Source organism: Seriola lalandi, unplaced genomic scaffold, assembly GCF_002814215.2.
Source record: "Seriola lalandi dorsalis isolate HSWRI2012SDOR001 ecotype SW California unplaced genomic scaffold, Sedor1 jcf7180002054524, whole genome shotgun sequence".
NCBI classification, from domain to species: domain Eukaryota; kingdom Metazoa; phylum Chordata; class Actinopteri; order Carangiformes; family Carangidae; genus Seriola; species Seriola lalandi.
The window spans coordinates 2,058,175-2,084,818 of NW_019525077.1; the positions used below are offsets into that span (position 1 = coordinate 2,058,175).

At 43.3% G+C, this 26,644-nt stretch overlaps 1 protein-coding gene across 1 annotated transcript; it reads left to right on the forward strand.

The window, feature by feature from the left end:
- Positions 1-12,416: 12,416 nt before the first annotated feature.
- Positions 12,417-26,190, forward strand: fgf5 (fibroblast growth factor 5). The gene is made up of 3 exons (XM_023414421.2): positions 12,417-12,838; positions 15,673-15,776; positions 23,085-26,190. The coding sequence occupies exons 1-3, from the start codon at positions 12,628-12,630 to the stop codon at positions 23,454-23,456; spliced, it is 687 nt and encodes a 228-aa protein (XP_023270189.1). The 5' UTR covers positions 12,417-12,627; the 3' UTR covers positions 23,457-26,190.
- The last annotated feature ends 454 nt before the right edge of the window (positions 26,191-26,644 follow it).

Sequence of the window (26,644 nt, forward strand, 5' to 3'; positions counted from 1 at the left end):
AAATGGTAATTTACACCCGTAGTCCTGAAGCAGGTAACATAAAACAAAAAAACATTACAAATCAGGTCAAAGGTCAAAGGTCACAGATGTAGTTTTATATATATATATATATATATATATATATATATTTTAGATAATTTCAGCTCACGGTGCTTTCAAACATCATTTAAACCTGCGCTCACTCCATTTATTCCACTTTCATTTCTGAATGTGACACATCTCATACATACAAGTTTAACAAAACAATCCTTCCTGTGCTTTCAGTTACATCACATGGTATTCATCGGAGCGAGGACAGCGCGACGGATGGAACGACAGCGTTGTAGCTACCGAGGTCTGCGCGTCAACAGATGATTCTCCATGACGACTGAGCAAACTCCACTGTGCTGCCTCAGATTCATCAGTAATATTATTAGTGGATTAGTAATTTAATCCAGAAAACAAAAATGGTGAGTGGATCTTGAGTTGGGATTCATTTTGTGACAATGTTATTTTCAGGGTGAAGAATTAACCTTCATGTTTTGATCTTGATCTCATCCTATAATGATGAATATAGGTACAGAATTAAACAGATTAAAGGGTCAGTTCAACCACATTTAATTTTTTTTCTCTTGCTATACAGATATTTTTTTTAAAAAGATATGTTTATGTTTATTTATTTTTAGATGTTGCTCATATAAAATTGAATCCACCTGCACTGTGGGAGCTGTTCTGTTCTGCAGCTCGGATGGACGTGACTCTCACCTGGTTCAGTCTGTTGCATGCAGCGTTGACTGTGAAACAAAAGATTAAACTTTCACACTTTCACATCCTGGGACAATGGATGAGCTTCTTCTCCCTGGCACTGGCAGCTGAGGCTCTTGGGTAGTGTAGTATTTGGAGGCCAATTATCAAACCAAGCTAACAATGAGGAAAAAACGACATCAGACAGAGATGGCAAGAACAAAGAGCAAAAAAAAACATACTCAGAAAAGTAAAGGAAACAAACGAGTGCTGGACGTCCCTGCTGCTCAGCCGGTAGATAGGTAGATAAGAAACACACAAAGAGGTGGAGGTTGAGAGCGGCGGCTGCGGGCGTGATGCTCACATGATGATTAATTACGGCACCGGTGCACATGTCCGCACGTTACATCTGATCTCACGTCAACACGCACCTCCCATGTCAGCAATCCTAACGGGTCAATCTCACCACCGAGGCATGTGATCGAGGAGAGAGGAAGGCATTGCTAACCATCACCCTTCTCTCCCTCTGCGCACGCGCACACACACACACAAACACACACACACACACACACACACACACACACACACACACACACTCCCGTGATATTTAGTGCCCTCATGCTTTGCTGCTTGTGTCATCGTCCCTTTTGTGCCCCAACCCCCCCCCCACAACACATTTGTTGCTGCATCACTCAGCGTGCGGCGGCGTGGGACAGTTTATATCTCTGCTAAGCTGGCACTTCCATTTGGCCCCCGGGTCACACTACATTTTTACATTTCAGGCATTTAGCTGACGCCAGTTGTCCGCGGGGGCGAACGAGCAGCGAAGCAAATGAGCTAGCAGGTAAAGAAACCTCAGACAGATCCAGGGCCTTCCTCCGACAGGAAACCGCCGCCGTGGCTTGGCTCAGACCAGGGGAGCTTTTTTTGGTTCCTGTTCAAGCACCGAAAACGTCACCTGTGTCCCAAACACACATTACTTACTACGACTATAAACATACACAAACACCTTGAAGAACCTCCACGTCTTAATTGCATTGCATTTCATCCTATTTGTGTTTCCTGTTTTATTTTGATACTGTCGTCTTGTTTCAGGTCCCTGCACTTCCTGCCCTCCTGTGTGATTACCTGGCCCAGCCCCTAATGTGTTGCACCTGTGAGGATCCCCAAAAGGATAAAATAAATAAATAAATAAAGGTTGCAGCAACTGGAGCTTTCATCCACCATGTTGAAGGTAAGAGCTGCCGACGCTGGAAACACAGGAAGTTAATGTTGCAATAAATCAAATTCACAGACGTTCCACAGCACCCGACACCAAATGATTATTTTGCCAATGAACCGTCAATCAATCGCGGGACGCCGCTATAAAGTTCTCTTATGTCGATTGCAGCATGGGTGGCATGCAGTGATGTCACCGCTGCCAGACTAGGCCTGGAAAAGACAGAACACATATTATTTACATGAGAATGTACATAGTGCTTACCCCAAGGCGGACATGGACTTTTCCTGCATTTCTGATCTATCGTTATCTCCCATCTGAGCAAAGGCCAGACGAGTGAGGAACGTCCTGCCGAGTATGACGGTCTCCAGGGATAAGATACAAAAGCACCTTCTCTCTTTGCGGCCTGAAATCAAGGGCGACCGCCCCGTTGTACCCCGGATGTAACTGAGGAACCGAAGCACTTGGACCTGCAGCCACAGGGTGGAGACAAAGATGGAAAGTCACGCGGAGGGGGTGGGGATGGGGCAGCTGATGTTTTGTGCCACGCTCGGTCAATGACTTTGAGAAACCTGAGCCCGGTGTGGCATTCACCGCCGAACCCCTTCACGGAGGTAAGACATAAGTGAGATTTCAGGGCAGGTGGCCGAACCGTTCAGTGTCAGTCCGATAGGGACGGAGGTCGTAAACGTCTGAAGCAACGTCCTGCTGAAATCTCAACAGAGTTCACCCGGTGGACCCAGAGAACTGTGTCGGCTTTATTCGCACGAACGCACCTTTGTGGAATAGCTTCTTGAAGGTTATTAAATCTAAAGATGAACATTTAAATGACACATCCAGCTCCGCACAGTGTTATTCATTAACTGAGGGAAAGACTGAATGCACGATTCACATGCACTCTGAACATTTAAGTGACGAGGTTTTGATTTGCAAGGAAAAAACATGAGTGATAACTCAAACCTTTGTTCTGTTTTCTATGAATTGAATGTGATGGTCATTTTATCAGTTTCAAACACTTTCTGATCTTTTATTTCAGTGACTCACGTGTATTTAACAAAAACATTACTTTTACATACTTTTTCTGTTTTGGTTCTATCAGTGGCTGAACTATAAATCAAACCTTGTGGCATCTACAGCAGGACGGCCTGTAACCCTTTGTGCCAAGTATAAACCAAATACTGTCAGTGGATATGCTAATGAAAGTTTAGGACGTTCTTCACGCAGTGCCACAAGTTCCAGCTGCACAAAAAAAAATGTTTCAGCTTCAAAATCAGTTTCTTTCCCCAAAAGCCACTAACCTCGTCTCCCGAATGTCTGCTCGGTGCAGCGAGCTCCGAACAGACGAGCCCTTTGCACACAGGGTTTTAGACAGCGAGCTAACAAGGCTGTGAATGAAAAAGTTCAGATTAAAAGTATCAATTTCACACGGGGGGAGAGAGAGAGAGAGAGAGAGAGAGAGAGAGAGAGACCTGGCCTGGAGCCCAGCTCGCACACCTCCCAATCTGTTTTAAAGTCATAATCCAGGGTTTACACAGGGCCGGCTCCTTCTGCTGCCGTCTGATTAGGATATCGCTGTCACGTCATTAATTTTTAAGGTCTAAATATACACAAACAACACAGTCCCCTGTGCATTTGCACTATTTCTGTTCCACAATGCACTCAATCTACAGGTCCGCTGACAGGGACAAATTTACACATCATGTCCGCTCGGAGATGATCCCTGCGTCCACATGCCTGCGACCGCGGGCCTCCCTCCCTCCGGGACTCTACCTGTATTCAGGGCACGACCGGGTCTTGGATTCTTCGCATCGCGGTGAAGGCGAAGACTCTGGAGGTTAGATATTTAGGTTACACCTGTTTCCTGGCCTCAAGCGCGTCTCTGCCTCGTACGGAGGAAGATGAATAACGGCTCAGAGCGCTTCGCTGGATGTTCCAGCAGAAGAATGAACATCTCACTGTTCGTGAAATGTCAAGGTTTTCTGTGGCCTCTATTTTTTTCTTTTGGGTTTTGACATTTTAATGAGTCAGTCCAAGGCCTTACATACAGCAGCCTATATATATATATATATATATATATATATACTCCGTTAGCAGTTTATTAGGTACAGCAGCTCAACTTAGTCAACACCTCTCTGTAACGGTTTCAACAAAAACTAAATCAGACTTTTCCCCGCTTCTTTTGTAATTTGTACATTTGTGCATTTCTAGTATCAAAGTATCAAGAAGCTTCTTTTATAAAATAATCAATGATTCATTAATACTCAATATCATTATATTATGTGCCTGCAATGAAGGAGCATTAAAGCCATATTTTACTATCCTGCATACTGCAGTTAGACAGACACACAAACACCATCTCCACCTTGTAGATATTATCTGCAACACACAACAATACACACATGCACATTTACTAATTGATTGTTTAATTGGACTGATTAACTCAGGGGATGTTTTACTGTTGTCCATGTTGCTCTGTTCTTTAGCAGGAGAAATCACAGCAGCTTTATCGCAGGTCAGCTTCTGTACGTGCATGTACATGTGTGTGGACACGTGTTGCCGTGGGGACACGTTTAGGTTGGAAACCATCAGTGTGACGTCACTTTGGACAGTCCTCACAGTTTCAAAGAGCGTTGTGAGGGACACCAGAGGTCAGAGTTCAGATAATTCTCTACAACATGAATACAGCAGGAACATTCAAAGCTTCTTTAGGAATTTCCTAGTTCTAGTTTATTACTGTATAAACTAATTTCTGGATTCACTTATATAAATATGAAAAATGGGAAGAACTTATTTTGTAAAAATTACAGGTCGCAAATGAGCTAACATGCTTTACACATTTTTACATAAGTCACAGTTTCAAAATAATAATTTAAGCAACAAATTAAATTCTAAAAATTACTTTAAATAATAAATAATATTAATCAATAATAATATAAATAATAATAAATGAGCACAATAATATCCACCTTTTAAGTATTTACTCAGTTATTTATAATAAACAAATAATTTAATTCTAAATAGTTTTATGTTTGTGTGTTAACATCAAGAGACACTAAATAAAACCTGTATATTAATAAAAAGTATAAATAAATCTTGATGTTTAAAATCATAACTGATGATGTAACTTTTCAGCCACAAGTTTTATTTTTTCTCAGTGATAAAACAGAATTTATGTCAATGCAATTAAAGTTTTATTCCATGTACGTTATAAATTCGACTTAAAGAAAGTAAATGTGAACGTTCATCCATCAGCTGAGTTGTTTGTACAGTACCAAACGCTTCAGTCCCCGTCCATTAAAGCCGTTAAAACTCTTAACAGACAACACACCTTTGTAATTTTGTACTTAAACTTCACTGTAAATGGTTTTTAAAGGAAACATGTCTCCACCTGTTGACTCCGGCTCCGTCTGTATTTACAGCAGGTCGGCTGCTGTTTGACATCCGTGATGTAGTGACTGTGTTTCACGCAGCAGGAGCTGATGGCTCTAAATGTGCTCGTATTACTTTGTTACACATTCCACTGCCGAGCCCCCCCCCCCCCCCCCCCCCGTCCACTTCTGAAGTATCTACAGCCGTGTGGCGTACAGTCTTCTCAGAGGCTTCGTGTCATAAAAGTCGGTCCAACTTCATCAGTCACAGTTTCTGACCGCAAGCGCCCGCCGCCGCTCCGCGAGGCCGCGCGGCTCGGGTTGAACGTTGGCCCGTCGTCATGTGTCCGTGTTTCCGGACCGGCAGCTAAAACAGCATAAGGACATTCTTACTTATTTACAGCCATCCACTTTAAGCTTGCAACACACACCTACACACACACACACAACCATCTCCACAGAGACCGCAGAGGAAATACATGGTAAAACTAGACGGAAGAGATCTTTTTTGACGCAGCTGAGAGCGACTCACTTTCAGATCTGATGTAGATATGTGGCGGCGGACAGTAGTGGATGTAACGCAACGTGAGCGCCGCCTTAAAAATGTTTTAACACGAGCACAGAAGTATCATCAGCAAGTCGTTTTTTAATGGACGGAGAAAACATAAAACCGCGGGTGTGGAAGCGACTGCACGAAACAGTGTGTGAGCAAGGATTCTTGTGACGTCGGCATAAGCGCCATTTTGTTTTTTCATGTAGTGCTTCGGGAGGCGTCACTGCAGTAAAACACAAGTTTTGTGTGTGAAATGTGTCTGAGTGAGAGTCAGTGGCTGAACCTGCTCCTGAGCCTCGGCTCGGCGGTTCGCCTCCTCAGCAGCTTTGCTCGCTTTGTTTGGCACCACAAGCCCCAGTTTTCCTGATATTGAGCTGAAGGTGGTTGTAAGAGTAAAACACATTTATCTTTCCTACATCAGGAGACAGATGACAGTCCACCTGGATCCGAGGCACCGGTTCTCTGTTGGGCCGTCAAAATTCCAAACACCGTTTGAGATTTGGGTTTTATTTTACAAATATTCGATCTGTGATCAGCTGCCATTTGCTGTTTGCTGACTTCTGTAAATGCAGCAACATCAGCTTAAGCGAGGTAGAGAAGCCACAGTGAGAAATCTACTGGCAAGAACAGAAGTAATAAGCACAAAAACACTTTTTCCTTTATTTTTTTTTTTATTATATCTTTTTTTTAAACTTTATTTGTTCGAAAATAATATGAACCCGACAATCAAGGAGAAATTTCTTCTTGTAAAAATCAGGAATCAATCAAAATAAAAGCAAAGTGAAAAGGCTGCATCGTCATCTCCCATTGTTCTGCCTTTGTTTTGTGGATCCGTGCATGTGTGTGTGTGTCTGTGTGTGTTACAAAATATGCCAGGAGTTCAAGTGTGTGTTCAGGCCCAGTGAAAGGTCCCAATGAAGACGTATGGTACGTGGCCCAGGGTCGGGACAGATGCGGAGGTGGATAATGGATTAGTGCAGATCAGTGCTGCTCGGTCTGGCTGTTTCCTGTGAGAGAAAACAGAGCAGATTTATCTCCTGTCGTCCGTCCCGCGGCCACCCAGGGACCACTTAGAGCAGAAAGATCTAAGTCTGATGTGTAAATATCTTCAGAGGGGATTTTCTGAGAGGAAACACTGATGGACCGTCATGAGTCGACCAGAACAGAACAAAGACAAGACGTTGCAGGAGAAGTGGTAAAGATCAGCTCTACGTCCAGGTTACTGTAGCGTTTCTTTTATTTTCTTGTATCCTTGTGGAACCTCTGCGGTACGTCGTGTTTCATATTTATATATGAGAATATAGAGAACGGTATTTCGAGTATTTCAGATATTCTGCAGCGCTAATGTCACAAAGTCAAATTCCAGCAGAACCGCACAAACACAGCGTCCGGACGAGCTCGGGCTCCATTCCTCCGCGCTGGATCGGCTCCAGGGTTAGGACGGGCGATCAGCTGCTCTCAGCTGTTTCCACCGGGAGCTGAAGACCTCCAGCGAAGCCTCCGCAGGAGACGTTTCATCACCTGAAATCCAAGCAGCGGCGGAGCTCTGCAGGAACCAGAACCAGAACCAAGTCCACGACGAAAATCACTGCTGTGTTCACTCATGCACCTGAACTCCTGCCTCTGCAAAGAATAGTTCAGTCTGTATGTGGAGGTTGATTTTCTCAGATCAAAATACAGCTTCATGCTCAACTCTTTTCCTCTTGATCCAAAGGTTGGTCGAGGTTTTAAGGTATGAGTCTCGTCCAAATAAAACCAAAAGTAAAAGTGTTAGTAGCTGAACGGCGTCTGAAATCCTCATGTGTTCACATCTTTTTTGACAATGAAAATCGAGTGGCAGCATCCAACAGTTTTTGGAACCATCCACCACCGCTGTCCAGTAACAGTCCAGGTCAGCGTTATTTATCCTGGCTTGTTACTTAGCTGGTAACTAGCTTTCAGTCCGCACCACTCTGCTGGAGACCGACACTTTCATGTCGTTCTCCTAAGCTTATCTAGACGTTTTTTTCTGACTCCCCCCCCCCACATCTACCTCCCTGCGCCTCAAGACCGGTCTCTCCTGTGTCTTAGTGAAATGGATGGATGACGTCCAAGAATCAAATCACTTACTGCGCTTCATTTTAAAACCATTAGATTATCAAAAAATGAACTGCATTAAAACTCTTCTTCTTCTGACAGCAACACCTCCTGCTTCGACGCTGTCGTTATTTTCACCTTTATTTCATCTCTTTGTTTTCAGTGAAGAATGAACGAACTCACGGCGACTCGGCAGAAGAAACGATGACGCTCCTCACTCATAAAAGGTCCGGGGCCCTTTTTTTTCAGGGTCTTCCATAAAGAGTGATGCTTATTAACTGTGGTTCAGACACCCCACCCACGCACCCCCACAACACGCACACACCCTCCCTCATCTCCTAACAGGTGGTCTGTCTGTAACAAGTGAACAGGTGTCTCTTTGTGGATCCGCCAAGAGACAGCAAGCTGAAAAAGAAAAAAAACCCCAACAACAAACAAGCAGCCTTGTCCTGTTAATTAGCACCAGAGCGCTTTCCTTATTATCTCAGTCTGAAGTTTAGTTAAACGCTCGACTTCTGAGCCGTTCAGACGCAGCTTGTCTTTCAGTTGGGGCCTCTAAGAAGTTTCCGAGCGAACGGGGATCTGCTGCAGCTCAGAGTCCGTCGGCGGAGCGGGGAACAATATTTGCCGCCGGCTGACACGTCTCGGCAAGGCTCCACGGCGGCCGCTGGTGTGTGTGGGAAGCGCTGACGGGGGGACGACCCACGATGTGTTTGTGGATTCAGTGACACTCTTGACGTAACGATCCTCAAAGTCAACACAATCAGCTGGCAGTCATTTGTTTGTGTGTGTGTGTGTGGATGAAAATGGCGTCTTCACACTGCGGGGCATGTCTTCATTCCTGGACAAAGCATTCGTATAAACACTGTAAATCACACACAGGCAGGGTTGAGGAATATGAAGGGAACTTGGCTGACCTGTTTGGTCCAGGCCGCCACAGAAAGGCCCGATGAACCATCTTAAAATATTAAGTGGCCAACGAATATGTACACACTGGCTGAGCGTGCTCGAGTTACTGGAGTCCCACGAGAGGGCTCGCCGAGCAAAATAATATACAACCATCTGAGGCACAGCTCGTTAATTCTGACCCATACGTTCAGGACAAGCAAATGCTGATACTGATTCATTCGTCTGTGTCAGTGCGAGTATGAAACCGGGAACCTGCACACTGTCAATGCTGCAGAGGGAAGAAACAGAGCTCAGTTCTTTGAAGGTAAATTGTGTGTTTGCAGTGAATTTGTTGACTTCTAATAAAGGAGATAAAGAAGTGTTACTATAAACGCACAAACTTACAGTATCAGCATTTTAAATGTTGTCTTTAAAGGTCCCATCCAGTCTAAAGGTCTCTGTCCATGTGTAGTGTGATTATAGATCAGGTCTAGCTTCTATATTAATACTGTGAAAGTATCAAAGCCTCAGTCCACAGAGAAATGCACACAGCCTATATTCAGAAACTGAGCCTTAAAACCAGCCGTCAGGACTTCCTGTAACTTTGTGATGTCACAACAAAGCAGCCACCGCCCTCTGCCATATGTCTGAGTTTGGACACTTTCTTTGGACTTTGACTGCACTGTTTTTGTTTAGTTCCTGTTTTACTTTGAAATTGTTTACCCTGTGAGTCTCGTGTTTGTTTTTACTTCCTGTCTTTGTTTCCCTCCTCAGTGATTGTGGGCGGGGCCCTGATGTGTTTCACCTGTGCGCTATTCCCCTCTGTCATTTCATCTGTTTGCTTCAGGTGAGTTTCTCGTCTTCAGATTTGTATCTCCGGTAAAAGTTGGGACCTTGAATTCGTTTTGACCAGAAGAGGGGCTTCGTTTTTTCTTGTGAGGACGGGTTTCACCGCAGGTTCTTACAGGTCGACACCTTTTGATTTTTTGGGTTAGAGAACAGTTCCTCCACAGACAATCGGATGTTTCACTGAGGGTGAATGGAGCCACCCTACGAGGGGAAGCTCATTCTGTCCACGTGCGCACAATCTCACACCTGACGCTCACGACTGAAGGTGACGAAGGTCATCCAATAAACTCTCAGTCTCATGTTTACCCTCATGAACTCGACGATATGGACACTTTTATTTCTTTTCTAAATGTGACTTTCTTCACAGTGTGCATGAAGTCCTGAGAAGTCATACTTTTATTATACTACAAACATTGTCTGAGCTTTGATCCAGATCACGTTCTCCACACCTGCTGTTGAAAATAATTTTCCTACTGTAGGTTTTACTCGTGTTAAACATTTGGCACAAATTACTTTTCCTAGCAATGACGACAATGCGGACTATGTAAACGCCACTGGACGCCACAAAGGAGTGCTGTCATTCCGTCGCTGGTCGAGACCTCGGCCCGGTCGGACGCTCCCAGAAGCGTTGCCCCTTGACCCCCTCAGATTGATCGCCGTCTCCGGGCTCAGACGTTTCAGGGCCACGGCAGAACCTGCTGTCTGCAGTTTGCTTAGACTAAAAAGCTGCTAAAAGCTGGGATCAATTGGGCGGGAGAATCAATCAGGATCATCCGTGTTTATACGACTTTAGGAGGATTACCTCACTGTTACTGGAATGGCCTCACAGGAATGACTGGCCATTAGAACAGTGGGACTAAACACGGCCCCGCTGTTTACATAAAAGGTAATGTGGGCTCGGCCTCGGGCTCTGTGTGCCAGAGACAATTAGGCCCCTATACAGGCCGTAATCCACCGCCGGGCGCGAGGTAATCAAATTCAAACATAGCAGGGCCCCCGAAAACAATGAGGGCCGGGATTACAATGAATGCATGTGAAGATAGAAAATTAATAAGCTTAACACTGGACATGTGCCACGGTGACCGCAGCATCAGATGGATGTTTTTGAAATGGTTTCTCTCTTTTTTTTAAAAAATATAACTGTGAATTGAAATATTACAAGTAAAAAACGTGTGAATTATTTTATTCCATGTGATTTTATTTTGTTTTTCAGATCTTAATACCTCCACTGAAGAAAAACTCTATCCAGTGGCTGTGCAAAGTGTGAGGGGTTGATTTGTTGAATTATCTGGTTTGAAAAGTTGCAGGACGCTATTTGACCCGCCGACCTCTGACATCAGAAAGGCGTGTGGAGAGCGGGAGAATCCAACAGGTATTTTTGTTTGAACCGCACTTACACTGTTAAAATATCCTTTCTGGATGAAACCAAAACAAAGAATGAATGGCTGAACTTTAAACTGGGTTTCTGAATTTATCCTTTAGACCGTGCGAAGGCGTAGAGAAAACTGATGGAAGAAGTTCTGTCAGATCAGTTGTAAGACGACGCAGCATCATGTCTGTCAGAGTAATCATTGAAGTTTAATAAAAAGTACAAATAAAACAGAAAAAAGACGGACTTACTTCAACTCATCTGTGATTGTTTTTGACGCGGTTTCATTCTGTCAGCAGATGTTTTAACTGAATTTAAACTGTGACACTTGAAAGTACCTTTGTGTTGTTGTCCTGCAGGTTTTGGTTTGAAACTGACAATCACAAACAACAGGTGATGACTGGATATCATCATTGTAGGAGGGAATCGAACCTGTGACCTCGCTGCTTTATGACAGAATCACCACAAATGATCTCTTCACTTTTTTCTCCACAGTTGGAAGCAGGAAAGTCACATTTAATAGAACAGATTTATTATAGTTGTGAGGTTTTTGTTTTTTGTTTTTTTAGCTCACTGTGCTGAGATCACGTGTATTGTGATTTAGTGCTAAACAAATAAAATGGAATTGAATTGAATAAGTAAAATATTTTAGTGCGTTGAACCTTTTTTGACGATTGGACTGATTTATGACTTGGGTGAAACTTTCTTATCTGGGGATTTTTCTGAAGTAATTCAGATGGTTTCTGGCAGGATACAACTTGTGGGGAAAAATACAGAAAAAATAAAATGACACAGCAAAAAGAAGTGAAGCCTTGTGTGTTTAAATTTGTAGATAGTTCACTTCTTCTGCTGTCATTTCCTGTATTAATCCACAATCTGATCAATAAAATGTCTCCTGTCCAGAGCTCAGCATGAGGCAGCTTCTCCTGTCAGCATGTGCACGTATCAGATGATAAGGTGGACTAAAGCCTATAAATACGGCTGCCCGAGTCTCCTGGTGAGCCACTGCTTAAACTCTGCTGCCTGCGACACCTGAGGATCTGCGCTGTCTGAGCCTCCTGCGTCCGGAACGTTTCATTATTTAGGTTCAACTCTTCCCGCATGGACAGAGGCGCCTGAGAGCAGTCGTTCTTCTTCACGTGTTTTTTTTTGGTTTGTTTGTTTTTTGTTTTTCTTCTCATGAATTAATTATTCGCGCCCTCGGATCTATTGAAACGATGTCTCCTTGTGCGTAAAATGCCGCGCTCAGTGCGTCCTGGCGCGGACGATTCCTTGGAAAATGTGCGGTGTCAGTCGCGTTTCCTTCACGCCCCGCTGTCGTGGATCGGTGCTGAGCAGGAGTGGCATCTCGGCGACAAAATCTGGATGAAAGAGCGTCCTTTAGAGCTCAGGCATGCATCGAGTAATGAGATCATTGGCGTTATAAATATCCCCGTGCCAGCAAAACAACTCCAGCTACTGCAGCCGGGGTAATGCCCAGGAGCGCTGCACGCGTGTGTGCGCACGGTTTCTGGTGCCCAGACCTCAGGAGCGACACCAAAAATGCCAGAAGTGGCCTAGCGAGCGTCTCCTCTTTGGAAGAATGAATGTTCCTCTTTACCTTCTGACCTTCGCTCACTTGATTTGCGCCGCCGCCGGAGAGGAGCACGTCTCTTTGGAGCGCCAACTTCTGGAGGAGGGGATCAGATCGGGACGCAGGACTTGCAGGCTCTACTGTAGGGTTGGCATCGGCTTCCACCTCCAGATTCATCCCGACGGCAGAGTGAACGGCAGCCATGAGCCCAACCAGCTGAGTAAGTCATTCACTCCGGTTTCACGGCTGCACAGAGCGCTCCAACTACTAAATTATACACGTCTGACGCGCCAGATGAATCCAGCGCGTCCCGCTGAGAATGCGCACTTGGATCCACGTCTCAGCATTTGCTCTAATTGATTCCCTTCTATTACTATTTTAAATGTCGTCGTCGTCGTCGTCCCCCACCCCCCTTGGGAGTTTTTAACAATAATGATTTACACGGGAGGATCGTAAGGAGCGCGCACCCTAAACTTAGGCTGCATGACCCTGTGAAATATCTGAGCAGCGGCCATCTGGTTGACGAGCCTTGTTTGTGTCTCTCCGGGATGTTGGCAGGTAGACTATTTGTGGAAGTGACAGGTGCAGCAGCGAGACACCAGGATGTGTTGGATTGCCCATCAGCACGATTGTCATCACAACAACGTTACTCCACACACTGCAAGAAATATCCGGCTTCAAAATTCCTAACTGCCTGTTACTGCACCTTCAAACTGTTTCTCCTCAAAACTGCTGGAAAAAATCGTTGGTTTTACATGTAAATTCAATGATTTGACTTTAAAAAAAAGAAAAGAAATATGTTATAAATAAAGAATAATAATAAGTTGATATGAAATGCTCTGTGGAGATAAGTTTTCAGCTGATTTAAGAGTTACTTTGCAGTGCAGATATAATGTTAATCTGATGCATTTCTGCAGGGTCCAGTCATTTCAGAAGCATCACCCATATGGACAAAGGATTTTTGATGTGCCGATATCAATATTTGACAATTTTAAAGTATAAATCTGATTATTATAATTCCCCAAATATTCATTTTTATACATAAACACAACATAAACAAACATTTTTCATAGGTAATAAGTTAATATTGGCCCAGATTTATTGGTCAATTTGTCAGTCTACCTCTAAAAAGTGGAGAAATTCAAACATGACTTATGGATAAAAGAGAGTGACAGTTTCTTACAATAAGACAAAAAGATTTTACAAGATATTTAAACTGAAAATTATTTCTTTTCATTTGAAAACCCGATATATAAACTCAAGTAAAATATAAGAAAAATTCAAAACTAAGCTGAGAACTCAGGTGCATCCAGACAGGACTATTCAGCTTGATGAGTTTATTTCCATTCATTAAAAAAATACAACAGTATCATTTCAAATGCCAGAGTTACAACTGTCCTGTTTGTGAGTCTTGTCCCGTGTCGTCGTCCGGGGCCCAGTGAATGACTGAAGCCATAAATAAAGATTTTTTAGTTTTTTACTGCACCATCAGACCCCCCCCCGTCGTCGCTCATCTGCTGACGAATACAGCCGAAGCTCACCGTGAAAGTGCACTTGTGCCTCCATTTCATGGTCCCCCCCCCTCCCCTTCCTCCTTTAGAAGAGTTGTCAGGTTACATGGATTTCACCGCAGCAGCCGTGTGGTTTTGAATCCTGCATGACAGCACTGGAGACGAGCAGGAGACTGGCCGTCTTACATTTGTAATATGAAGATTGTTTTACCAGTGGTGGCTGTAGGAGTTTAAACACAGTTCACTGGCTGCAGAGACAATAGTGATCTGGGAAAACACTTCTCTTTAAGATGCATTTTATTTGTCTTTTATACCTTTTCTTTAATTATGAGAAATTGGCAACAGACGCTGGCGCTTCACATATCTTCCTCTCATGTGCCAAAGATGCAGCTCTCATGTTCATAATCAGCCTTTTCAACCTATAGTGTTTTATGGCTTTTTGGTTTCTCCTCCTGTGTATGTTTCTTTTCTTTGTTTCCCCCTGCAGTTTTTATGGTGATTTTGTTGTATTTCATTCAGTTTAATGGCCTAAAGTATGTCTGAGCTCCTCTGAACACGCGTATATCAACCTCCATGGAAGAACAAGTGGATGCTACTGATCGCCATCACTCTGGTTTTCAGTGCACACCTTTCACGTTCATGTTCAATATTATCCTGTATCACTGAGTTAGAGTTTGGGTTAAGGCCAACCTCAGGGTTAGGGGTATGTTCTCCACAAATGTAGGTCTTGTGAGGAAAGTGATGCTGCACAGACGATGTTTTTAATTAAATTAGAAGACAGGGTGTTTATACTGCGCACTATACTGCATTTATACTGTGCACTGAATGCATCATCCCCCATTACTCTGCCACTGTATCTGCTTCATGCACCTATAGCCAGGCCATATGTGATATTTTTCATAATATATATATTGCTGAGGTAAAAACTGCTGCGATTGGACGTACATGGATATTCCACATTATATGCAGATGAATCAAACTTGCTGGAGTTACAGTATTTGTGCAACCCCACTCCTGTTTCCTCTTCTGAAGCACTTTGTAGGAACCTTTCTGAAGAGCACACGAGTAGTTAACTGAAGGAGGAGCTATCCGGCCTATCAGAGGCATCATCCCGCCTCTGTGAACTCTAGGCTGCTGCTGTTGGTCACACAAGCAGTGTAAAGTCTCCTACTGACTACTGAGTCACGCTTTCAGCCAAAAAGGTCATAATAATCAAATGTAACTCAGTGTGGAGATGCTAATCTCAGATACTAATTTGCTCACCATTTTTCATCAGTGAAATTCATTTTGGTTGCCGTAAAAAGGTTTTTAAAAGTTATAAATTGCTCATCACGTCATTCATTTTCTGCCAACAAACACCAGAGCTCTGAATGAACTCACTGTAGGTGTGTATAGCTGAGCTGACAGGGCAGCAGAGCAGAGAGCCGTGTCCGCTACGTTACCCCGACGGTGGAGAAGCGACGAGCTGTAGGAAATGACCACGGGTAGTAAAAATGCACTCTGTCACCCATCAGTCATCAGAGCATATTGTTTGTCCTCCCAGGTGTCCTGGAGCTCTTTGCGGTTTCTCAGGGGGTCATCGGCATCAAAGGGGTCTACAGCAACAGATTCCTGGCCATGAATAAAAGAGGACGGCTCCACGCAACCGTGAGTATCCCGCTCACTTCACCGTCAGCTCATACTGCTGACTTTTGTTTTTGAACTGATAACGAGTTTTAATTGGCCTGTTGTCATCCGGTCGTGCAGCTGTGATGGCTCTTATGGCATTTTGCTGATGTTTACAGTCTCACAGTTGATGCTGAGGATTTGTTTAGCACACATCCTGACATATTACCAACTTGTTAGCACGCACAGTTGTTATCGCTAACAAGCTAACAAGCTAACAGCTGCATATTTTCACACCAGGCAGACACAAAGCGACCTCATCAGCCCACTGGTGTCTCCACAAACTCCAGAGAAAAATATCAGGCTCTGTAGCTGGTGAACGCTCCACTGTGTTCACCTGTTAGCCGCTAACTCCAATCCCAGTGTCCAACCCCCTGAAGGCCCAAGCCCTGAACCCTCTCAGACTTAATTAACTTCACCTATGTTTCATACATTTGTGGGTTTGGGACTTTTGATTTGACATTTTTTATACTTAGATGTTGTGAATGTTTGTGAACCATTCTTCTTCTATCCTCTGGTAGTTAACGGACAGATGGGGATGATGGGAGACGACTCTCTTGGACCCGTCTCTCCACAAAAGACATCAGTGGTGTTTGCACTTGGCTGTGCGTGTGAAAATGTATATTGTTAGATGCAGATGTTTCCAGTTGTGAAGGACGAAAGGTGCGGGAAGAGGGAGAGTTTTCAAATTAAGAAATGACTACCACGCTCAAAGTTTCATGATGTTTACTTCTGACTTCTAATCGAGCATTTCTTGTGTGCTGAGCAGACTTCCTGCCAACGACCTGACCCAGCGTCACAGTTTAATTTGGCCACATAAACTGTGAATCTGCATCTCGTTAAGTGCTGATCTGACACTCCTCTCTGCTGCAGTCTGACCTCATGCGGACCCGTGAAACTGGTGTAGTCCTCCGTCAAACCAGTGCAGCTATGTTTGTTTTATTTATTAGTCTCCGCAGCTCTGCATTAAAAAACATCAGCATGTCATGGCATACTGCTGTAATCTTTAGCCACAGTTTTGAAGACTTTTAAATCCCCCCAAACACACACAGTAAACCCAAATCTGCCCACAGCAGCTTGGCCTTGCTGCTGTAAGCAGGGCTGGCCAGCCCCACCGACGAGTCATCTGTGGGAGCCTTGGCAGGCGTGTAGATAGAAGCGGCCCCCTATTAGCATGTGCTAATGGGAAGAGCAGATTAAGTCCTATCTGGGACGGCTGATAATATACAGACGCGTGAGCTACAAAGTGAAAATCAATATGTTGAGTAAACAATCAAGCCGGGCGAGCAGCAGTCGGGAGAGCCGGAGAGTCTGCGAGCTACTGCGGGTGTTCATGCTGCGCGACGGCGATTTATGTCCCCTCAGCTCCCGGTATTGTTTCATGAAACCGTGTCAGCGGGGGAGCGATGTGGCGTCTTTCATCAAAGTGAATTCTCAGCCACGGCTTGTTAGAAATGTACCGTGGTGACTGCGCTCTGTCCACCAGCGGATACATATTCAGTTCTCGTTCCAGCTTGTGTACGCGCAAGAGGAAAATCACAGACTTTTTGTGGGTCAAAGCGCGTCCCCAAACAAGAATTTACATATGAACCGAAAACAACGCGGCCGTGGATAATAAGAGAAAACAATGGAACAGGGTGTCGCCGCAAAACTAAAGACCTGATCATTTTTGTTCTCATGCTAAAGCCAGGGTCTGAGTCAGAGGGATTTTCTGTCTTGTGGTACAGCTTGTCTGCAGTTCTGTCTCATCTGCCTCTATTTCCTGTTCTGAACTGTCAAAATGTCAACGATGAAAGTCCAACTTTCCTCGTACACTCCTTACTGAGCATCTGTTGTTGATGTGTGTAGTGTTGTTGTGTGTGCGGGACTCCCTCAAGCAACACAATCAAACTGAAGCTCGAAGCCCTGACCCTTCGTCCTTCACAGTTTCATACCTCACCACTGTCTGATTTGGTCATTTTTCCTGGATTTTTGTGGCTTTAATCAAACTTTAGCTAGTTAGCTGTCAGCTGTCACATAGCTGATCAATGTGCTAACAAATCATAGCAGCAGAAGGAGCATGAAGTTGACCAAAGCTTTTAATCCACACCACAAATAGTTTGACAGCTAATCGCCATATCACAATTTAACTGTGGCATATGTGGTGTATTCATGTTCCCCAGAAGATTAATGATGTTGGTGACCTGCTGCTTTTTTTTTTTTATCTCTGGCTCCACCCTCAGGTCAAGTTCCCCTTGACACCCCACCAATGACATAGTTATTTCAAAACGAATGGCCACAAATTAATGATATTTCCCCCCAATCACCACACCATCACCTTTCCACTAGCGCCATTCAGGACAAATGGCTAACAGACTGGCTAACTAGATTCAATGAAATTCAAACACCTTGCAGCTTTTAGAAGCTCAAAACAGGCCATTAAACTATTTATATATTATTGTATGTGGATTGTATTTTCTAATACAGTAAATGCAGGTTCTTTCTGTGCAGCACAGCTTCGCCATGTTTCATACCTTGCACTCTGGGAGACTCCTTCTCCGGCTCCAACCATTGCAGTCGGAGCTTATTTTTGCCTCCGGAGCGGCTCTGCCTCGGAGAAATATTTGTACAACTAAAACTCCAATCTGTGGCTGCAGCTGCACAGCGCTATTTAACTGCCTTGATGATTTGGGGTGGATGTAAACCTTGTGGAAGGGGGTTGGGGTGGGGTGGGGGGGCACAGGGAGGCTTGGGCTTGACGCCGGGGTATCAGGTGACAACCCTGAAACTTATCTTGTTGCGTCGTCTGTCGTGTTTAATATTCCGATGTTTTCACAGTGGCGATTTATTGGCTGAATGATGGGGAGACAGATGCACTTTGCTCCGCCTGACCTGCGCAGCGAGGCATCACAAACATAATCTTATGAGAGGTTGAAAGGGTCACCTGCATTAGTTGAACAAACAGTGAGTGACAAGGGAGAGAGAAATGGAGCGAGATAGAAATACAGGACTTAAAAAAACGACAGAGAATACTGATATATTAAGGATTTGATTGGTGAAACCACCTCGTGTTTTTAGTTCCTGTCATTTTCTGAGATGTTTCTCAGCTGCAGTTTCTTTTCCCGGCTATGATTTATGCTGAACACACTTTTTTATGTCAGATAAAATGTTTTCCTTTTGCAAATGGTTAATTACAAGCCAAGCTTCGTAATTTCAGAGACTATAAGAGGAGAGTTATACTCTGGTCGTAGTGGATTAAATGTGTTATCTGTTTACCGTTGACTTTTTTGGCTTTGAGAGGTATATCTCCACAAATATTTGATGGATTGCCATGAAATTTGGTGCAGATGTCCGTGGTCCCCAGAGGATGAATCCTACTAACTTTGATGATCCCCTGACTTTACATCTAATACCTCCAGTAGGTCAACGTTTCCATAAATCCAGTGAAATCTCTCAACAAGCATCAGAGAGTTTTTATCTAGATATATCGTAGCTTAAAAGTCTTATGTTTGACTGTTAGACTCTCTAAAGTTTATGCATATATTTATATATGGTCTTAGTTCAGGCTGTGATCTCAGATCCATCTGTCTATAGAAGTGGTAAAAATAAAAAGAGACATGTTTGCAAGGAAATATTATTTGGGTAGAGAGAAGAAAAAAAAAAGTTAGTCATCAGTAACTTTCCACCTCTGCCCTCAGTACAGCTAACCCCGGGGATCATGGGAAAGGTCCCTTTAAAAGAGTGTGACCAATCCAGCAGGGCTAGAGCCAGGTTAAACAGCTGTACAAGCATTATGATTTTAACAATAAGATCTCTGGAATCTGGCTGCAGCCATTAAATCCTATGAAACACTGCAGGGGCCAAATCTTCTTCCTGGTATGCATGTGTGTGTGAGTGCGTGCGTGCATGTGTGTGTGTGTGTGTGTGTGTGTGTGTGTGTGTGTGTGTGTGTGTGTGTGTGTGTGTGTGTGTGTGAGAGTACATTGGTACGTGCTCCAGTGGATTTGTTTCCAAATGTGTAATTCCCCCGACCAGTACCAGCGCTGGTATTTTGCTCAAAAGTGGCGTTCTGTTAAATCATGTCAATCCACCCGTAGCAGCGACTCGGGAGCTCTGTACAATTTTCTAATCATCTTTAAAAACAACAGCCAGAAGGAGCAGTGGGTCACTTTGAATAACTTAAACCGTTTGTAGTTGTCCGCGGCGGCCGCAGCGCGCTCTCCTGTGACTGGCATGTTTACCAAACGCTGTAATGGCATCATTTTCTGCTATGCTGCACTCTTCAGCAAAGCAGAACAGTTTGTTTTATTTCAGAATGGCAGGAGGGTTATACAAGGAAGCCGTACTGCAGCAAGTCACCAGGCATCCCTGGGTACATGTCAGAGTTTCCCACTCGAGGTATTTTTAGATACAAAACAGGAACATTTAATGAATATCAGCAAAAAATTCCAGATTCTGACTTCGAGATACGGCTGTAACGTGAGCATATTGTTTTTACATTTTCAGGATGGATATCATCCAGAACTGTTTCAGCCCGGTACAGCCTCTGTGAGCCAAATAATTACAGCCAGCCCCTTAATGGTTGCAGTTCCTCCACCTTTCCGATTGTCAGATTTGAGCCTCTGTATCTGAACTTCTCTCTCAAGCTCTCGTTTATCATTCGTTACACAACAACTGTCATCACTTCTCATGTGTGCGAATCGCAGGCTCTTTTATCCCCATTTGTATAATTCATCACATTTTGCTCCTCTCTGTGACAGCAGGCTCGTGGCCCCACCCCTTCATTCTGGCTTAAATGGGTTGAAACCAAAAACCCATCGACTGCAGTTTTGAGTCGGATTATTTAATTTTTTCTTCAGACTACAATAAAATATGCCATCAGAACAATTTGAAAGATGCAGTAACCACATAAAAAAGATCCTCCAGCTAAGTTCTGCAGTCAAATTAAAGCTGCAGTCTATCAACCGAATGCTTTGGATAATGGTCGGCGATGGATGATGATGTTGTAAAGCATAAACGACTTTAAATAAAAGAGTTTTGTTGAATGCTTTAAACAAGTCCTCCAACCGGGTCGGCTTTTTCAACCCTCTGATACGACCCATAGGAGTGTCTCCTGAAACAGAGCCCTATACGGCGGCGGGCGTACCTCACCGCGGTTGTTATGGTTACAAATAATAAACACATGGACTGCACGGAGAGCGCCATGGTTACTTTATTAACGGTCATGGCTTTCGGGGGTTTCGGAAAAGATAAATTTGGGTTAAAATAAGCACCTCAGCAACATTACAAGATCGTTGTTGTCATGGTTACCGTAATAACAGCATGGTTGACTTTGTTGAACGGTCATGGATAATTTAAACAACATAAACAGCTACTTTCACACGGGAATCGAACACACGGGACTCATCCATCCGCCACAACATGATCCTTTGTCGCTCTTTAAACTACGTCACTGACACTTTTCCCCCCTTTGCTCCTGTCATAATCACGACGACCACTAGTTGTCGCCTAGCAACAAAACGTAACTACGGGTCATAACAACCTGCTGCACAGACGACGTCTCGTTTTAAAACATTGAGCTGACTTCAGAAAGATATTTAGATCTAAATTCATCAGAACAACGTGAACAGCAGCTCTGTCTGATTGTGGATGTGTCACATTTGTTCGCTGACAACATTTACACAAATTTTTGCTACGACACACAAAGAGCCAAAAAACCTAAATTGACAGACCAAAAGGATTTATTGAACAGACACAGTTCAGGGGAAAAACAGTTCATAATCCAATCTCTCTTACAACAAACAAACTGATCGACAGCCTGTGTCTTGACTCAGAAGGTCTTTGTAGATGAAGTTAATGCACCAGCCGTAATGAGTTTCTGACCAGCACAAAGGAGGCTCTGCCGCTGTCAGTCAAAGCGTCTCTGTGATAAGGAAAGTCATTTAGACCACTTTGAAATCCGCCCTCGGGTTACTCTGGAGCTCGTCCAATCAGATCGCAATCAGATGATATCATGTTGCCTGGCACTTGTGCTGGTTAGTTTGACATTTTCCCATCCTGAACGCTGAATGCTGTAATTATGATATTACATATATGATCCAGCTCTGCATCATTAGAAATTCCCTCAACTTTGGGGCATTACATAAGGGGTTTAACATCAACCTCTCTTTCCGTTACCTTTTTGTATCTCTGCTATTATTTATGAAACACTGTCACATGATGAACAAAGGTGACATGAGATGTTCATGCACACAGATTCTGACTTGCACACAGTAATACCCAATCACCAGCTTTTAATTGTTATTTTAAAGCGAAGAAAAAAATGGCAGACCTTAGATGGATGACACTGTTTCTCCTGCTCCTCCTCAGGGGAAGGAAACACATCCCAGTTTACCTAGACGATCACAGAAGGTTTCTCACAGTAGCAGTATGTGTGTATATGGGCCCTTGTGTCAGATCAGTATTAACAAGGAAATAAAATTGCGTCAGTGTGGAGAATCTGGCAAAGCTCTTCTTCTTCCAGATGCTCGTTCTTGTAAAGGAATCGGAGCCCCTACGTTTTCTCTCTCTCTCAGGCTTAAAGACATTTATCTAAGAAGCTGCTAACAAGAGAAACAAAGGGTTAGTTTACATGGTAGCGTGCAAACAGACTTCCCACATGTTCTGCAGCTGAGCCTTGATTACATGTGGACAGAGTTTGTTGATTAAAAAATTAATCACAAATACTCTGTGACAGATCCATTACATTAAAGGTCACACATTTTTATTTTTTCCTGTGTTTTATTTGAAGTTTTTATATCCATAAAGACATAAATTTGTGGTTTTAAGTACCAAAAACCTTCTCTCAGTCTCTCAGGCTTCTCTCCGGAGCTCTAGTAAGAACAGGTTGGTGAGCCAATCAGAAGAGAGGAGGCTCTGAGCCTCTCTTCTGATTGGATCACTGTTTTCTGAATGATCTAATTAAAATATAGCAGATTTCATGTAAACTCTCAGAGAAACCAAATCCTGCAAGGTTGGATAGTGGGTCCAGGTGGCATGGCTGAGAGCAGTGACTGCTTTGCTGTGACATCACAAAGTTCAGGAAGTTCTGACGGCTGGTTTTAAGGCTCAGTTTCTGAATACGGGGCTGTGTGCATTTCTCTGTGGACTGAGGCTTTGATACTTTCACAGTATTAATATAGAACCTAGACCTGATCTATAATCACACTACGCATGGAGATCTACCTTTGTACAATATGACACCTTTAAAGCTAAAAGAAAAAACTCAGAGGTAATACCTGTTAATTCATTATCTTTTCCCTTCTTTTGCAGGAGTGGTTCACAGACGACTGTAAGTTCAGGGAACGTTTCCAGGAGAACAGCTACAACACTTACGCCTCAGTAATCCACAGGAACCACAGGACTGGTCGCGAGTGGTTTGTGGCCCTCAACAAGAGGGGAAAAGCTAAAATGGGCTCCAGCCCGCGGGTCAAATCCCAGCATGTCTCCACCCACTTCTTGCCAAGGGTCAGTCTGTATGACAGGAGCGAGCGAGGCTTCACCATCACGAACAGGAGCAAAGAGAGGAGGAAATCCCCGCCGCCAGCACCGCCCAAACCTCCCTTGGCGAAGGCTAACGTCCACGCGGGAACAGCACCGAGACGCACGCAAGTCAAGTACTGGCCCAAGTACCGGTTTGGATAGATATCACAGGGTTTGGCTCTATCTGTGGAACACAAGGTTGATAGACATTGGACATGTACCGTAAGTCATGGGCGTGCCCAAAAGAGCGGACAATGGTCATTTATCACATTCAAAGCATTCCGGGTATCTATGAAGTGTACGAAAAACCTTAAAGGGCTGCCAGGTACAACTATTGAGCTTGTCTTTGCTGAAGCTATGATCATAGTTGGGAGTTGTCTTTCCGCTTGAGTTGATTGTTTTTTGTTGAACATGGTGAACTTTGGCAAAATGTCCTGTAAAAATCAGACTCTGTTAAATCCATAACTTTCTCCATATTCTTAGTGAAACTTACTTGAAATGATTTTTGAATTATACATCAAAGACAGAAGAGCCGTCCATGCTGTTCTGCCATCTTTCAAGCTGAATGAAAATGACCTCAGTGGACCTGTAATGGCCTCTATCATTTGTCAGTTAGGTAATTTGTTTGTCATTAAAGAACTGTCCAAAAATGTTATATTATGGGGTGAGTGCAGACTAAGAAACGAGAAGGGTAGTGTGAACCTTTATGGGAGAGCAGAGTAGGGTCCTTTAAGTTTTTCCACCCTAGATTTATATTTCATTTCCACATTTCCTTGTGATATCTAAAAAAACTTTCTGATCATAATCAACTAACAGCTAATACAAAACCAATGTGGATTTTTTATTATTATTATTATTAGTTGTTGACCATTATCTCTAGCAAAGGGGGCATAATTTTTCACTAGCTAACAGTGGCCCCCACCATTATTTTACAGTAGATGCCAGATATTATGGAAAAGGACACTTTTTTTCCTCGCTAATTATGATTGCAAAAAAATTAACAGTCACTTGCCGAGAGCTTCAGCCATCATTGCATCTACAATGAAAGAGGTTAAAATACGACCTCTGAGCAGTTCTATGTCTTCAGGGCAGACTGAACGCTACAGTGACTTGGTATTGGAAAGTGACGAGATAATCCGACCAGGCTGGGACTAGCTGGTTAAGCATGCTAAATTCAGTAAAAGAAAATAAGTGATCGTTCAACAGCTGTTAATGCTAATGCTGGCTATGTAGCATTAGCAAAACAGCTCCTTTAAAATGTATAAAATTAGGAGGGAAGCACAAAACATAATTGTTAAATTCCATAATTTTATCGGCATCGTCAGCCAGAAAAGTAAGTTGCCACTCAATGAAACTCAATTGTGGCAAACAGACAGCAAATCCAACGACGTTTTAGCAGCTAATCACACATGTAAATGACAAACTTATGATGGTAAAGACAAAAGATGTTTTTAACTTCGGCAGTAAACACTAGAAAATAATTATATCATAAATATGTCTGAAATGATGTGACAAATCTGACTCAAAGGCATAATTTTTTTTAGCCACTGCTGAGACATGAGAGGCTCTCTCAAACCTGGCTTGGAAAGTGCTTCAAACATGTCTCCTGCCTAAACATACACACCAGCCAACTGTCCTTTCCCTAACACCAGATTTGTGATAATCAACATGAAAATAAAGACCGGCTCTCCGGAGGCCCTCCCCTCCTCCTGGACAGCTGTGGGGGATCAAGGAGAAAACTGTCCATCAAAACTATCATTTTAGCAACCGGCTGTCCCTCGGAAAAATCTAGAGTCACGACCTCGCCGCATTCCACCCAGGAGGAGCGCACACCGCCGTCACCACGGGGATAAAGATGCCGAGAAGGAACGCACCCGTGTTTTGGGGAAGGTTTCAAGCTGTAGGTGTATCAGATGGCAAACAGCCGTGGAATGGCAGTGGACATCTCTGGGGACGAAGACAGGCTTAGGTTGTGGAGAATGAACGAAGGCCTGAACCATAAATTTGTGCTGTCTTTAATTTAATTGTTTGACATACAGGAGCTTGGGGCAAATTTAGCAGAAGCATTAAAAAGAAATTCAAATTAATGATCTATGTCACAGCCTGTGTATTAACCTTTGGAGAAAAAAATGTTTCAAAGTGTAAAAATATGAAACTATGGGACATTTTTAAATATGAATCATTTTGTGCAACAGTGTAAACCAAACGATTTACAGATGTGGTTAAGATTAGTGCAATGTCCTGAAAATGCAGGCGATATGAAAGCACTCAGAGTTCTGTTACCCAACTGTGTAACCCGCAGGCTCGGCCAGGGTTCAGGCCTGGTTATTTTCAAATGTATTTATTAAGATATTTCTTTCTCTGACTGTGCTAAGAATCTGCTTTCATGTGTGCAGCATTGTTCTGTAAGTAAAATAGCCAGTGAGATGAGGGTGTTGCCTGGCAGAAGGACAAAATAATGCAAAAACACATCAGGTCTCAGATTTTGCAGGGGTCCGTTTTAAAGCTGTGCAGAACGCTATGTGTGCTATGAGCTTATTGTTATAATAAAAAATGTTATAAATACATGAAATGACAGAGAATCATGGGATGCAACGACCAGTAAAATGAAGTAAAATGCCTCTGTGATATGAGGTTAATACACAGGTGTCAGCCAGTGCTTTTGCTCTTGTCATCATTCAGACTGTATGTTTTTCTGCAGGTTACCAGTTGACAGAGGCCCTTATTGGCTGTAGATATCTTGATGCTGTTATGTTTGTTTGTTTTTTAAATGATCTTCTGTGTTGTCATCATGTTGTGTGGTCTTCATACACATCCCAAAGAAATATTTTTTGTACCAGAATTTCTTTTTTTTTTTTTAATAAAAACTTATGTATCAAGAAGAGTTTTTATGTAATATGAATATTACAAATAAATATATCAGTGGCTATTCTTAATGTATTATGTTTTATATGACGTTTGGGGGAAATGCAGCAAGTGGTTATAGCAAATATAAATATGGAAGATGTGGATATGGAAGTACTGTGTGTCTTTCTGAAATCCTAAAGAGAAGGAACTGGTCCAGGGTCAGTGTGGTCAACTAATGAAAGACAGGTGTGTGTGTATGTGTGTGTGTGTGTGTGTGTGTGTGTGTGTGTGTGTGTGTGTGTGTGTGTGTGTGTGATGACAGGACTGTGCTGTCTGATGTTCTCCACACCCTCTGAGGTCATGACAGTTTTTACTTTGGTCTAAAACAGACCTGAGCGCTGATTACTTACCAATGTTTTCAATCTTTTAGATATGAGTACGAGTGGGATTACTCCTCCTCCCCTGACACTAATGATTCAACATTTAGCCTCATTAACGTAATG